Source organism: Zophobas morio, unplaced genomic scaffold (assembly GCF_036711695.1).
Source record: "Zophobas morio isolate AGI-343-1 ecotype UQ-CSIRO unplaced genomic scaffold, CSIRO_AGI_Zmor_V1 ptg000011l, whole genome shotgun sequence".
Taxonomy (NCBI): domain Eukaryota; kingdom Metazoa; phylum Arthropoda; class Insecta; order Coleoptera; family Tenebrionidae; genus Zophobas; species Zophobas morio.
The window spans coordinates 7,702,886-7,716,783 of NW_026972116.1; the positions used below are offsets into that span (position 1 = coordinate 7,702,886).

At 38.3% G+C, this 13,898-nt stretch overlaps 1 protein-coding gene across 1 annotated transcript; it reads left to right on the forward strand.

Annotated features, from left to right (window-relative positions):
* The first annotated feature begins 484 nt into the window (after positions 1-484).
* On the forward strand, positions 485-12,074 carry LOC135126786 (prion-like-(Q/N-rich) domain-bearing protein 25). Its single transcript, XM_064052927.1, has 5 exons — positions 485-619; positions 727-870; positions 1,233-1,373; positions 11,301-11,576; positions 11,683-12,074. Exons 1-5 carry the CDS (start codon positions 541-543, stop codon positions 12,045-12,047), a joined length of 1,005 nt encoding a protein of 334 aa, XP_063908997.1. The 5' UTR covers positions 485-540; the 3' UTR covers positions 12,048-12,074.
* Positions 12,075-13,898: the final 1,824 nt, after the last annotated feature.

Consider the following 13,898-nt stretch of genomic DNA (forward strand, 5'->3'; position numbering starts at 1 on the left):
AAGACTAGTAATCTGAGCGGTTCTTAGCTACCCTTCTTCTGGTAGAACAATAGCGGCGCACCCCAAGCCGGTGGGACACTCAGTGGGTGAACAGCTTAGCCGACCCCTCGTAATGACATTGTAAAATTTTATTGGATATAAATGGAACGTTTTTGTATATTTGGTCTTAGTATCCGTAATGACAGAAGTCTTGCCCAAATGCTGTTTTTTTCCCGTCAGTGGTGGGTTTTATGCAATGGAGTGATAACCTCTTCAGCTCTTTCTTCTCCCTTATATAAGGAGGTCTGAACCATTTCGAATAAAAGAACCTGCACGTGGGCACATCTTGCGCTGATGTATAGTTGCATCAAAGTTAAACATGTCATATATACATATCATGTGTTTGTGAGTTTATAATCGTACTAACAACTAGTGCCCTTTATTATCACTTGTTTGTTAATTGTGCAATCAGTTTAAACACTGCACAAAAGGAAATTATTTTTATCTTATCTGTGTAGTAGGTTCGGAGGTGTAGCTCAATAGTAACAAAGTACTGCGACAATGTCTTTGATCGAATACGTTCTGATAGTTCTAATAATAGTGAATATAGATGCTCAGAAACTCGGCGAGCAAAAAATACGTAAGTTAAACTAATTACAAGACGACACTTATACCGTTTTGTTATAGTTATTTTGTAAATACATTCCCAATTACGTCCCCTCTCTATACGTTACACTTTTGTTTCAGAATCATATGCGTCATGTAGATCTGATAAAGACTGCAAACCTAATGCTTTCTGTTTTGATAACGACGATGAGATAGATGGAAAGTGTAAATGTGAAAAAGGATATGAATTAATTAGAAATGCGACGTTTTATGAATGCTTGCTAGGTAGGAAAAAAAATCAGTCATTATTCATTAATATTTCATAACCACACAACATTAAATATTATTATATTGTTGTATCTATACGTTACACGAATTCATACAAGGTGACTTATTAATTATTGTCTATAGTACGTGTAAAATCGGAAACTAAAATAAATTAAAAAAAGTTTTATGAAATAAGTAAACAAAGAAATGTAGGAAAAAAGTATTTTTATAAGAATCTTAAAATAATAATCAATCAAAATGAAATCATTAGTAATTTTTATTTTTAAGATGTGTTTGTTTTATATATTTTTAATCTCCTGTTGTGTAACAGTGGCTAACTCCTTCCTTGCATTTAATGTTTTCATATATTTTTTTTGCAGCACATAAAATAGGGGAGGCCTGTGAAAAAGATATACAGTGCCAAATTACTGCCGGAGACTTGGCCTTTTGCGATAAATATAAATTATGTACTTGTAATGATACATCCCACGCATATGAAGGAAAATGTGTACATAAAGCTAGTAAGTATATATTTGACTTTATTAGACGATAAACAAAAGCAACAGGTTTTTATCCACACCCAAATGAAATATACATATGTACCTATTGTAATACAGCCTGTTATTGAAAGGTACGTACAAAATTAAATCGGCAATTGGTCTCGAAGTATGGGGATGGGTGCTAAAAGTTAAAAAAGGTTCAGGTAAAAGTGTTCTCCTTTTAGAGATAAAAATTATTAAAATGTATGTCCAAATTCGTTGTACGCCTCTGATAAAAAGATCATCTTTCGTTTCTATAGCAACATTTAGTCTTGACAAAAGTTTTATTGTTACAGTTACTAGGATTTACTAAAATAAATTAATGTTACCTATTTATCCTTCAATAGCGCCAAAAAAGGTTGGATAAGGGTTAATTTTCCCCTTATAATTTTGACAACACAAAATAAGTTTTTCCGACTTCTTAGACTTCGCGAAGAACTGTCCATTTTGTTATACGTACCTTTCAATAACACCCTGTATAACTGTATTTCTGATGGTGCTATATTGTGCATAATTTACCCCAATAATAATAAATGCATAATTGATGTTACATCTAAGAACTCAAAATGTTCTCATTGTTGATCAGATATGAATCAGACGAATAACACCCAAGAAGAAATAATTTCGCTACAAAAACTTATAGAATAAGGAATAGGATATACATATTTTAGAACTACTTACATAATTGAAAATTTGCAATTTCTGCTGTAATAGGTATTAATTTATCAAGAAGAGTCAAATATGCCGTGCTGCTGTTCAATTTTTATAAAGAATAAGAAATAACACTTTACGGATATAAGGGCCAATTCTGAATCAAACATGTTAAAATTTAACAGGTTTGATTCAGAATTGCCCCTATAGTCTATCAATAATCAGGAATAAAAACAAGTGTTAATACCCCCAACACAAGAACAGTGACCCTCAAAAAGTCTGTATTTGGTTGAGATTTGCTGCGACGGTCGACGCTCTATCCCCACTTTCGTACGAATTGAGTTGATTCTTACACTAACTGTTTTATGAGCTGATGATTTTGAAATTACGTAGCTAAGAAACATCCCGATTAAATCAGCTTTCAAACAAAAAAAAAACGCATTAAAATCGGTTCATCTGTTTGGGAGCTACGATATCCCAGACAGTAAAGTAGACAGACAGACAGAGGCTTCAAAATTATAACATCCCGATTTTTACGTCAGAGGTTCATAATTGACAGGAAATCCTTTACCTCCAATAAATTGTTATAATATAAAATAGATCCACAGAAAAAGCAGAGTTAGAGAAACTTGTAGAAAAACTATTTTCGAAGAAGACGAGATAGGCATATTTTGACTTTAGTATGCAAGTGAAATTGAAGAAAGAAAGAAATTGACTTTCTACAACAGTTCGGAATGAGAAGTAACAAGAAAGTAACAAAGAAGTTCGGCTACATTGCATTAATTTACGTATAAAATTATCGACAAAGTTTGGAGAAGGTTCTAGAATATTCTCTTGAGAAGGGCATTACTTTTGTAAATTGGGATAGTTCACAATGGGTCATAGAAGGGGGAAGGACAGAACCTTTCTAAGCTATTTTATAATTGTACATTATATAAATTTGTGTTTTTCGCTGCGAAAACCACAAATTAGAATCTAATAAGAATCTATTGATGAGAGAATTTCAGAAATTTTAATTTGGACCATTTTGATAACACGGAACCGTCCATTTTCAAGAAGAAAGTAAATATAAAACGCATCGTACAATCAAGATTTCGGAAGGAAGAGTTGGAAACTATAAGAAATATGTACATGAATTAAATCGATTACTGGAGAAGAACGTAATTCAACAAGATCCCCTTTAGAAATGAAAGTATATAAGAATATTGTTGGTGCTGTGTGTCGGTAGAAACGAGAAACTATCGTTGAAGGACAACTTGTGAATTAAACACATTCCAGAAAAGTGAATATTTTACAAGAGTTTGCAGTTAAGAAAAACTAATTTGATTGTGGATCCGAGTAGAAGAATTTTCTGTGTTTATAGGAACGTAATTACTAGGAGTTCTAAAAGATGCTAGAGCTGTACAATAATAAAATTTCTAGAGGTTGGAGACAAGCATGACAAAATGATCTCAATTATGTTTAGAAGGCCTCACCAGAAATTCTTGACAATAAGATATTGAATTGTTCTATACGTATATATTGTTCTAGTCAAAATGTATTATCTATAACCCTCTTTCGGAGGGTTTTACAGCGAACGGCAGCTCTTTAGCCGGGGCGGGTCGCGGTTCGGAGAGTTCTTATTATTTTTTTTGTATTGGGCGCCACGTAGCTTCCTGTTGGGGTAGTTTACTCCGCTACGTCGAGTAAACAGTCGAGAAGAATCAAGCCACAAGAAAACACAGGAAAAAAAAACTAAAAATATATTCAACGGATAATAAAATTGACAAGTGTTGATTAAATGAAATTCTTCTAATATTTCACAAAAAAAAATACCATTAACGTCCAGAAGGGACTATCACTGAAATATATTAACGTAATATATCAGAAAATGAAATGTATTCATGTGTCCTCGTACAAACTATCTTGCGATATGATAAATTAAAATACAAAAAAACTTCCAAGAATTTCGATAAAGATAGCTGTGACCGGGCTACTAAATGGAAAATTAGAACTATAAGGCGTTAGAGTGGACTTAGCTCGTAACCGTAGTTATCAGCAGCTCCTCTTCGTCTGGATTGGGATTGATAAAGAAACAGCGGCGTCACAGACCTCTGGATCCGAAGAAAAACTTCAAGGTTAGCGGCGGCTCCGCAGGAACAACAGCGAAAATCAAAGTCGTCGGTTCGATATGGTCTCTTCAAGGGAACAACAGGGACGACAATAAGCTACTCACTGCAACGGCATCACGATAAGCTTGGTTCTTCCAGGAACTCTTCACTTGGGTGCGGTGATAAAAAAACGAACGATAAAATTCCTCTTTTCTGTGGTGGACGATACGAAAACGGCTCAACTAAACCTCTTGCTTCGAACAAAACGATAAAAATCTCTATCTTGAGTACTTCCTCTTCGTCCTTCCACTTCCTTCCTTCAGAAACTCCACCAAAATCTTCTCGAAAACTTCTTTTCTCCTCTTCGGCTACGTCCTAGCACTTCCTTCTTCCAGGATCTTCGCCAAAAACGCCTCACGAGAACCTCTCTCTTCCCCTATCAGGTCGATACTCTCTCGAATATTCTTTTTCGCGGGGTGGGAGTACCAGCGCATTAGCAGTGCCACGACGTCGTTTGACACTCCCCATAGGCAACCATGATGTCTTAGATGTCGGCACGTAAAATATTGCATCCCCAATAAAACAACCCTTTTTTTTAAAGAAGGGATGAAACAAAACAATTGGAACGTTTATCTCTTCAACAAAATTGAAACGTTACACTACCCCTCGCCAACAAAAAATTGATAACGCGAGGTGTCAATTTTTGTTAGCATAATGACGCTATGGCAGTAACAAGGACGGTATCTGCGCGTACCAGACGCCTTACTAAAAAGGGACATAATCGGTGTGGGTCAAATTCGAGTGAAAGTCAAAATCAGATAGGGTCAAATTCATTTTAAGTCTCATGTTGTTACTACCGGGCTAATATTGATATGCGTCATTGTGTATGAGAACGTTGGGGGAATAACAAAAAAATGAAAAATGAACAAAGAAAGAAATAAATATCGAAAAATAGTAAGAATGGCGGAAAATCTATTGGGTTGCTTAAGCCTTTCCACCTATAAAGATTTACATGTTCGAAATATCAGAACCCGACTGGAAATAAGGTTTCAACTGACTGACATGCCAGGCGCCAGCGTCGGTGCCGTTTTCATATTTTAGGTCATAAACTAAAGGTGACCGGACCTTATGAACCGTACATAGAAGGTACCTAGGAGCGAGATGAGCGGTAAAATCTTTTGCGGCGTTTGAAAGAACAAAATTTCTCTTTCAAACTTTCTCTCCGACTTTAAATTGGTGATGACGCCTTCTCAAATTGTAGATCCTAGCATTTTTTTTATAGTTAGCCGTCAGTTTATCCTGGACTTTTCGGTACAAGTCCGGTAACTTGTTAAGCTCAGCTGCAAAAGTTTTTACGTCATCAACGTCGAGATCGAAATTTGCGTTAGGATTTTCTTTATGATCGTAATATTCTCCAGAAACAGGCACTTTCCTACCGAAGTTGAGAAAATTAGGACTGTAACCCGTGACTTCGTGGATTGCTGTTCTTAAAGCATGACCGATACGAGGTATTTGCAGATCCCAATCTTTTTGAGAATCTTTAATAAAACATCTTATTGCCGTTCCGATAGTTCTGTTTACGCGCTCTACCGGATTTGCTTGCGGATGGTACCGGGCGTTGTACCAGATATTTTGAATTTTGTACTGTGCGGCTAGATCTTTAAAAAGTTTACTAGTAAACTGTGTACCGTTATCGCAAATCAAATATTGGGGGACACCAAACATCAAAAAGATTTCGTTTTCCAAAAAGTCCACCACGATTTTCGCGGTTACTTGACGTGCTGGCCTTATCAAAACAAATTTACTGAAATAGTCGGTGGCAACAATTAGATAGGAGTTTCCTTTACGAGAACGTGTATAAGGGCCCATTATGTCAATAGAAACACATTGCCAAGGAAATTTGATTTTTCTCTGGGCACCCATCAAACCCAACCTAAGGTAATTTGGCATCTTTTGCGAAGGACACACTGGACACTTTTTAATATGAAGATAAACGTCGCGCCTCATTTTTGGCCAATAGTAAGACTCAGAAACTTTGTGGACGGTCTTATAAAAACCAAGATGACCGGAAGTAGGGACGTTATGGCTGGCCTCGAGAATTTTTTTCCGGCATGATGACGGTACAACAAGTTTCCAAGGCGATATATTGGTTTGTGGAACTCGTAAGTCTAAGGGACGATAATGATAAAGGTAATTATCCTTAATGGCATAACTGGGAAAATTATCAGGATCGCTTTGTACCTTCTGACGTAGCTCTACGTACCAAGGATCTAGGTCCTTCAGATCTACACCTAAAAGATCTACATTCAGTACTAATGGTGGAGGGACGATAGGGGCGCGCGAGAGAGCATCAGGAACCACGTTAAGCTTCCCTTTCCGGTGGAGCAATTCGAAGTTGTGCTGCGCCAATTTAACTGCCCATCTAGCTAGTTTGCCGGATGGTTCTTTCATGCGGTTCAACCAAAGGAGAGAGTAATGATCTGTTATAACCTTGAAACGGGTTCCCTCTATGTAAGGCCTGAATTTGTCAATGGCGAATATCACGGCAAGACATTCTCTTTCCGTTACACTGTAGTTTCGCTCCGCGCGAGACAGACTCCTACTGGCGAACGCTATCACTTTTTCGTCACCATCTTGAATTTGAGTGAGCACACCACCTAGACCTGTTTCACTAGCATCTGTCTGTATCACAAAAGGGCGAGAAAAATCTGGAGATGTGAGAATGGGTGCTGAAATGAGGGCATTTTTCATATTATGGAATGCTTCTTCTGCGGCGTCATTCCACTCAATGGCTTGCTTCTTGCCTTTGCGTTTTATCAAATCGCTAAGGGGTGCCATGAGAGACGAAAATAAAGGAACAAACCGTCGATACCATGAACACATACCCATGAAACGTTTAATTTCTGTTGTATTTCGTGGTCTAGGATAGTTAACGATTGCTTCTATTTTTTCTGGACTAGTTCTGAGTCCTTGAGCGTCTATCATAAATCCAAGATAATTTAGAGAAGCGCGAAAAAACTGACATTTTTCTATGTTAATCGTGAGTCCTGCGGAATGCAAACGATCATGAACTACTTGTAAAAGTTCAAGGTGTTCCTCAAAAGATGAAGCTGTTATTATCACGTCGTCAAGATAAACAAAGACTTTCGGCTCAAGTTCTGGACCTAAAATATAATCCATTAGCCTTTGTTGGCACTGAGCAGAGTTCGAAAGTCCAAAAGGTAAAACAGTAAATTGAAAGAGGCCACGACCAGGTACTGAAAATGCTGTTTTTTCTTTGGATTCGGGAGTTAGGGGGATTTGCCAGAACGCATGTTTTAGATCAATGGATGACAAATATTTGGTGTCACGCAACATATTCAAAATATGGTCGACTCTAGGGAGTTGGTAAGAATCGAACTTAGTGACGGAATTTAACTTACGACCATCGAAACAAAATCGGTATTCTCCGGTTGATTTCTTTTTCACGAGAAGCACTGGTGAGCACCAACTACTGGTGGATGGTTCAACTACTCCAAGCGATAGCATGTTGTCAAGGAGGCGATTAAGATGTTTCAACATAAACGGGGACATTTGGTATTGTCTCTGGCGGAAAGGTTTCGCGTCACCGGTATCAATATGGTGTGTGATCTTGTTGGTTCTTCCAAGACATCCTTCTGGCGATAATTCTTTATATTGTTCAAGGACTCGTTCAACTTGCAACTTTTCGTCACTAGACAGATTTGATAATGATTCCAAACCATGTCGCCAACTCTTAGAACTACCGGTAGGAGAAGAGATAGTTTGTGTATTGATCTTCTGGACACTCTGATTACTAATACACCAAGAATTATTAGAAAAATTGACAACCAAGCCAAATTCTTTACAGAAATCACTGCCTAATATTAATGAATGACATAAGGTAGGTACTACCAATATAGGGAGAGACCGACATTGCCCATTTAATTTGATAGTCAACTCAACTTTACCAATTATTTTTTGTTTTGTACCATCTGCGACAGTCACTTCAGCTTGCGAAGTTGGACGAATATTGACATTAAAGGTGTGCAACAGATGAATGCCTTCGCTACCCAAGACTGAAGAATTAGCACCACTATCTAGAAGGGCTACTACGGGAAAATCAAAGATTAATACTTCGAGATAAGGTCTGTTATCACAAGGTTTCTCGACGAAAACGGGCGTTATTTTTGGCAACGACTCGGAACTACACGTAAGAGAGCGAGGAACAGAACGAGACGTACAAAAATTATGGACTTTACGCAGCCATGAATCCCATTCTGTGGAAGAAGTGTATTTTAACGGTTGTGCTTTAAGTTCATTAGATAAAATGAATACGTTATAGGCCTTGATTTGTGTGAAAGGAGACGCATGGCGACCAGCTCCGCACGCCTCGTGAGTTAGTTTTTTGAACAGACCGTACAAGATTTCACAGTGCAGCCAGGTTTTCCACAACGGAAACAAAATCGTTTTCGCGTTAATCTGCACTCAGAAAAGGTGTGGTTTGGTTTCTGACAGTTCCAGCAAACTAAATTTGATTTTGACCGGGTTTTTGGAACAGACGAAGATATTTCCCTCACGGATGGAGAAGAACTGGACGCTGTGTCAATATACGCGAGATCAGATTCTAAAAATTTAGATGGACCAGGTGGTGGTTGGTATTTTTTTTGTTGGGCCGAAGCTTCATCTAACTTCCTACACACGATAGCTAAGTTCGCTACAGAGTCAAATTCTATTAAAGCGAGATGACTCGCGTAATGGGGCAATAGGTTGTGCTTAACAATCTTAATTTTGGTTTTTTCAAGTGCCGGGCGCGAGAGTCTACCGAAAAGCGACTCCATAATAGCAATGTAGATATGTATCGGCTCACCTCGACCTTGTGTACGGCTTTTAATTTCCTCCCATAACTTGTCGTCATAATTACTTGGTAAGAAATCTCGTCGAAGTGCAGTGACTACATCCTCCCACGACTTTACTGTATTTTTTATCGACCGATACCATAGGAGAGCATGCCCGCTAAATAAGTCTACCGCGGAAAGAAATACATTTTCTTCGCTGACCCCTCGAGCGGCGGCTAATTCTTTTGCTCGCTCTAAAAATGCATTTAACTGGCTCGGGGTGCCATCGAATTTTAATCCCCATTTATGTATGTCTATCTTCCTAGATTGGGCTTGGGCGATCGCACTCTTCGCGACTGAAACTAAGAGATCCTGCGGATTACTACTTTGGCGTAGGAAAGACGATTCAAATTCATTAGTGGTCTGACCTTCGACCTTATCATATACTATGGCTTCTAATTCTACGCACGTGGCTAAGGACTCATTTTTAAAAGTTGCTACTTCTTCCGGGTTTTCTTCCGGAATAGGCATGCGCCGTACTCGATTAGTTATATGAATGAGACGAGAAACAATACGTAAGAAAGCTGAATCCGATTTCGGGCCCTCAAACTCATCTACATTATTTTTAATTGACTCGAGAGTTCTGTCGATCGCAATTCTTTCTGTTTCGAACGCATATAAAGGGTCGATAAATGTAAGGGCTCTATCCGCGTCTTGCGTCATCATGCGGTGCAAAATTTTACGTTTTTGACTAGCCTCTTTCCTCTCCGATACAATGCCACGGATCCTTAATTCATAATTAAGTTCCTCCTTTAATAGGTGGATGGGTTTCATCACACCCTCCATGATTCAAAGAAAATAATTCAAAAAGTCGAAACAAGGGAAACAACTCGATGAAACAAGTATAAGAAAACAAAAAAATATCACTCCTATTTCCTATTATGCGCAATCGAAATTGTAAATACCCAATGATAAAAATATCTCGATAAAATTCCTTGTGGTTTGGTTCTTCTCTAGGTGACTTAAGCTTGCCCACCGAAACTCAAAAAAATTCAGTCTGGCCCCACGTTCGTGCGTCAATTTTGTATAACCCTCTTTCGGAGGGTTTTACAGCGAACGGCAGCTCTTTAGCCGGGGCGGGTCGCGGTTCGGAGAGTTCTTATTATTTTTTTTGTATTGGGCGCCACGTAGCTTCCTGTTGGGGTAGTTTACTCCGCTACGTCGAGTAAACAGTCGAGAAGAATCAAGCCACAAGAAAACACAGGAAAAAAAAACTAAAAATATATTCAACGGATAATAAAATTGACAAGTGTTGATTAAATGAAATTCTTCTAATATTTCACAAAAAAAAATACCATTAACGTCCAGAAGGGACTATCACTGAAATATTTTAACGTAATATATCAGAAAATGAAATGTATTCATGTGTCCTCGTACAAACTATCTTGCGATATGATAAATTAAAATACAAAAAAACTTCCAAGAATTTCGATAAAGATAGCTGTGACCGGGCTACTAAATGGAAAATTAGAACTATAAGGCGTTAGAGTGGACTTAGCTCGTAACCGTAGTTATCAGCAGCTCCTCTTCGTCTGGATTGGGATTGATAAAGAAACAGCGGCGTCACAGACCTCTGGATCCGAAGAAAAACTTCAAGGTTAGCGGCGGCTCCGCAGGAACAACAGCGAAAATCAAAGTCGTCGGTTCGATATGGTCTCTTCAAGGGAACAACAGGGACGACAATAAGCTACTCACTGCAACGGCATCACGATAAGCTTGGTTCTTCCAGGAACTCTTCACTTGGGTGCGGTGATAAAAAAACGAACGATAAAATTCCTCTTTTCTGTGGTGGACGATACGAAAACGGCTCAACTAAACCTCTTGCTTCGAACAAAACGATAAAAATCTCTATCTTGAGTACTTCCTCTTCGTCCTTCCACTTCCTTCCTTCAGAAACTCCACCAAAATCTTCTCGAAAACTTCTTTTCTCCTCTTCGGCTACGTCCTAGCACTTCCTTCTTCCAGGATCTTCGCCAAAAACGCCTCACGAGAACCTCTCTCTTCCCCTATCAGGTCGATACTCTCTCGAATATTCTTTTTCGCGGGGTGGGAGTACCAGCGCATTAGCAGTGCCACGACGTCGTTTGACACTCCCCATAGGCAACCATGATGTCTTAGATGTCGGCACGTAAAATATTGCATCCCCAATAAAACAACCCTTTTTTTTAAAGAAGGGATGAAACAAAACAATTGGAACGTTTATCTCTTCAACAAAATTGAAACGTTACATATCAATAAATATTAATTTAATTATATATTCTATTTTTCAATAGAAATTGGTGAAATATGTATAGGAGATGGGAACTGCTACCTAGAAAATGGCACACCAGATGGAGGTCTTGGTTCCTGTACAGATGGCCGTTGTACATGTGGTCTAAAACAACGACCTTCAGCAGACGGAACTAAATGTCTCAACAGTAGAAAACTTGGTGAACCTTGCGTTACCGACGAAGAATGTATTGTCACAACTCTTAATACTAAATGTTCTGGAAAATGTGTATGTAATACAGCATACACGGAGTCAAGAAATGAATCTACTTGTGTTAAAGGTAAATTATAGACATATTTAAAAACCAAAACCTGTTACACAAATAGTAACTTTAACGTAGAAGAAAGTTTTTGTTTCTGTAGTTATTATTACTTTTCTTATCGTAGCTGCCACACAGTTTGATGAACCGTGCGACTTTGATGGACAGTGTTCAAAATATTTAATAGAAAGCATTTGCAATGATCGCAAATGTGGATGTGAAACGGGTTTTCATAGTTATTCTCTTCGATGTGTAAAGACGAAATTACCAGGAGAACCCTGCGAAGAAGATGCAGAATGTTTGTATGAAAAGAAATTATATGAAAATGTTAAATGTCAGAATAGGGTCTGTAAATGTTTGTATGGAACTGGAAATGACGGATCTTGTAGTATTGAAAAGACAGATAATAGCTCCGCCATTCAACTTACATATAATCTAGTTTATATCGAAATGTTATTTATTTTGTTACATGTAACGCTGATAGAGTACTAATTTATAAAGAAATTCTTTTAACATAAATTTTTTATATTGATCTAAATTAACTGGTTTTGAATTCCTTGCCAATGTTGCCTTACGACAATGTATTATGTATTTTACTTTTTACGTCTACTGTTTTGATTATTATTGTTATTATCAGTGTTACTAAGATCTGAAAAAAAGGAAACTTGTGTAATTTATTAAAAAGTTTGTATTCGATAAACAAATTTGACCTGTTCGTAAAACCATCTCTTTTGAAAAAACAGGAACTGTAGCTTACAACTAGACAAAAGGAGCAGATATCTATCTGAGAGTTATTACTCTAATCAGTCGTTGCACCATAGTGTTTGATCGTAGTATGTGTTGTAAAAATAAGAGGTAAGTGCAACATCTCTGAATTTGCATGTTTTTTTGATAATTTGAAAATGTGGTGTTTTGGGTTATCGTCTTGGTTTTTGCAAAGTTTGAAGTTCTGGGAGAACTGTAAAAATAAGAGAAGAGTCTCGTCTTGGTAGACGTGTTCGTCGTGTTGGAGAGTCATCGGGGTGTGTCGGTCTGGGTCGTACGGTCGTTGGTCGTATCCTGACGGATGTCGAGAAGTTATGTCGGGAGCGGAGACGTCAGCATTCTCGCAGTGAAATCAGCGTTTGCTCGGAAAGTCGGGACATAGAGCGGTAGGTGAGTGTTTGAATTTGGTACGATTCGAGGCGCCATCTTCCTCCTTGACAGATACCACCAGACAAAGCGACGGTCTGCCTCTTCACATAACAGCGCACACCGTGACTCTAACTATGCCATGCATTTCCACTACTTCCCCTCGAGTCACTAAAAGCTCGTCCAAAACTACTTTTAGAAACAAAACAGTTCTTGCACACTAATCGCACAGTTCCTTAACAAACCATAACTAATTTTGGAAACAAAACGGTACACCGTTATAACTGTTTTGAGTCTTCCCTTGTTCCGGGTCTCATTATTCGGGACAGAGCCTATCACGACCCTTAGCCTAGCATTCGAAGGTATTTGTATACTTTGACCAGAACTCTTGTGCAGAGTCTGCCTCGGGCGTCTATTGACTTTCACAAATTTTTATGAGGGCTTAAGTAAAGACCCTTGTAAACTTGCCGCAGTCGAGATGGCTGGGAGGGAGTTTGTCGAGATAGACCGTAATGAAAATTTTCCTGCCATCGGTATTACTCAAGACAGAGGTCGACAAGTTTACAACAGTGGATGGTTAAACCCTCATAAAAATTAGTGGAAGTTAATAGACGCCTGAGACAGACTCCGCACAAGAGTTTTTGTCGAAATATACTTGGGAGTTCCTATTCACCTTCGCTTTCAATGCTTTTTGGGGCTTCTCCGTCGTTTTCTTTCATCAAATCGTTACTGTGATCACTCGGTCCTGGCTGTCGATTATTTTCCTCTCATGGACCACTCCACCTGTGCGTCCAATTATGCGAATGAACATTGCGTCGCGAATGAACTGTAATCGCCGACGTATTGTCTTTGGGTTCACGCAAGTAGTATATAAGGTATCTCTGCTTTTATCTGCTGTGACGAGCCGTCACTAAATTCGTTCACGAGAAAATTGTAACTAAAAAGACTAATAACAAACCCTCAAAACATAACTCGAAAATTTGCAAATCTTAATTAATTAACACGCATGTTCTAATCGGCATATAGTACCATTCAAATAGATAAACAAAATCAACTATCAATCCCCAAATGCAGGAACAAAATTCGCGTATTCGCAAATTGCGAATAACATTGCGCTTGCCAGACATTGCAAATAACTTGTACAAAATAATACGCCAGAAACATCGCCAATCGCAATTACTTTCATATAAAATTGTATCCAAACTAAAACAG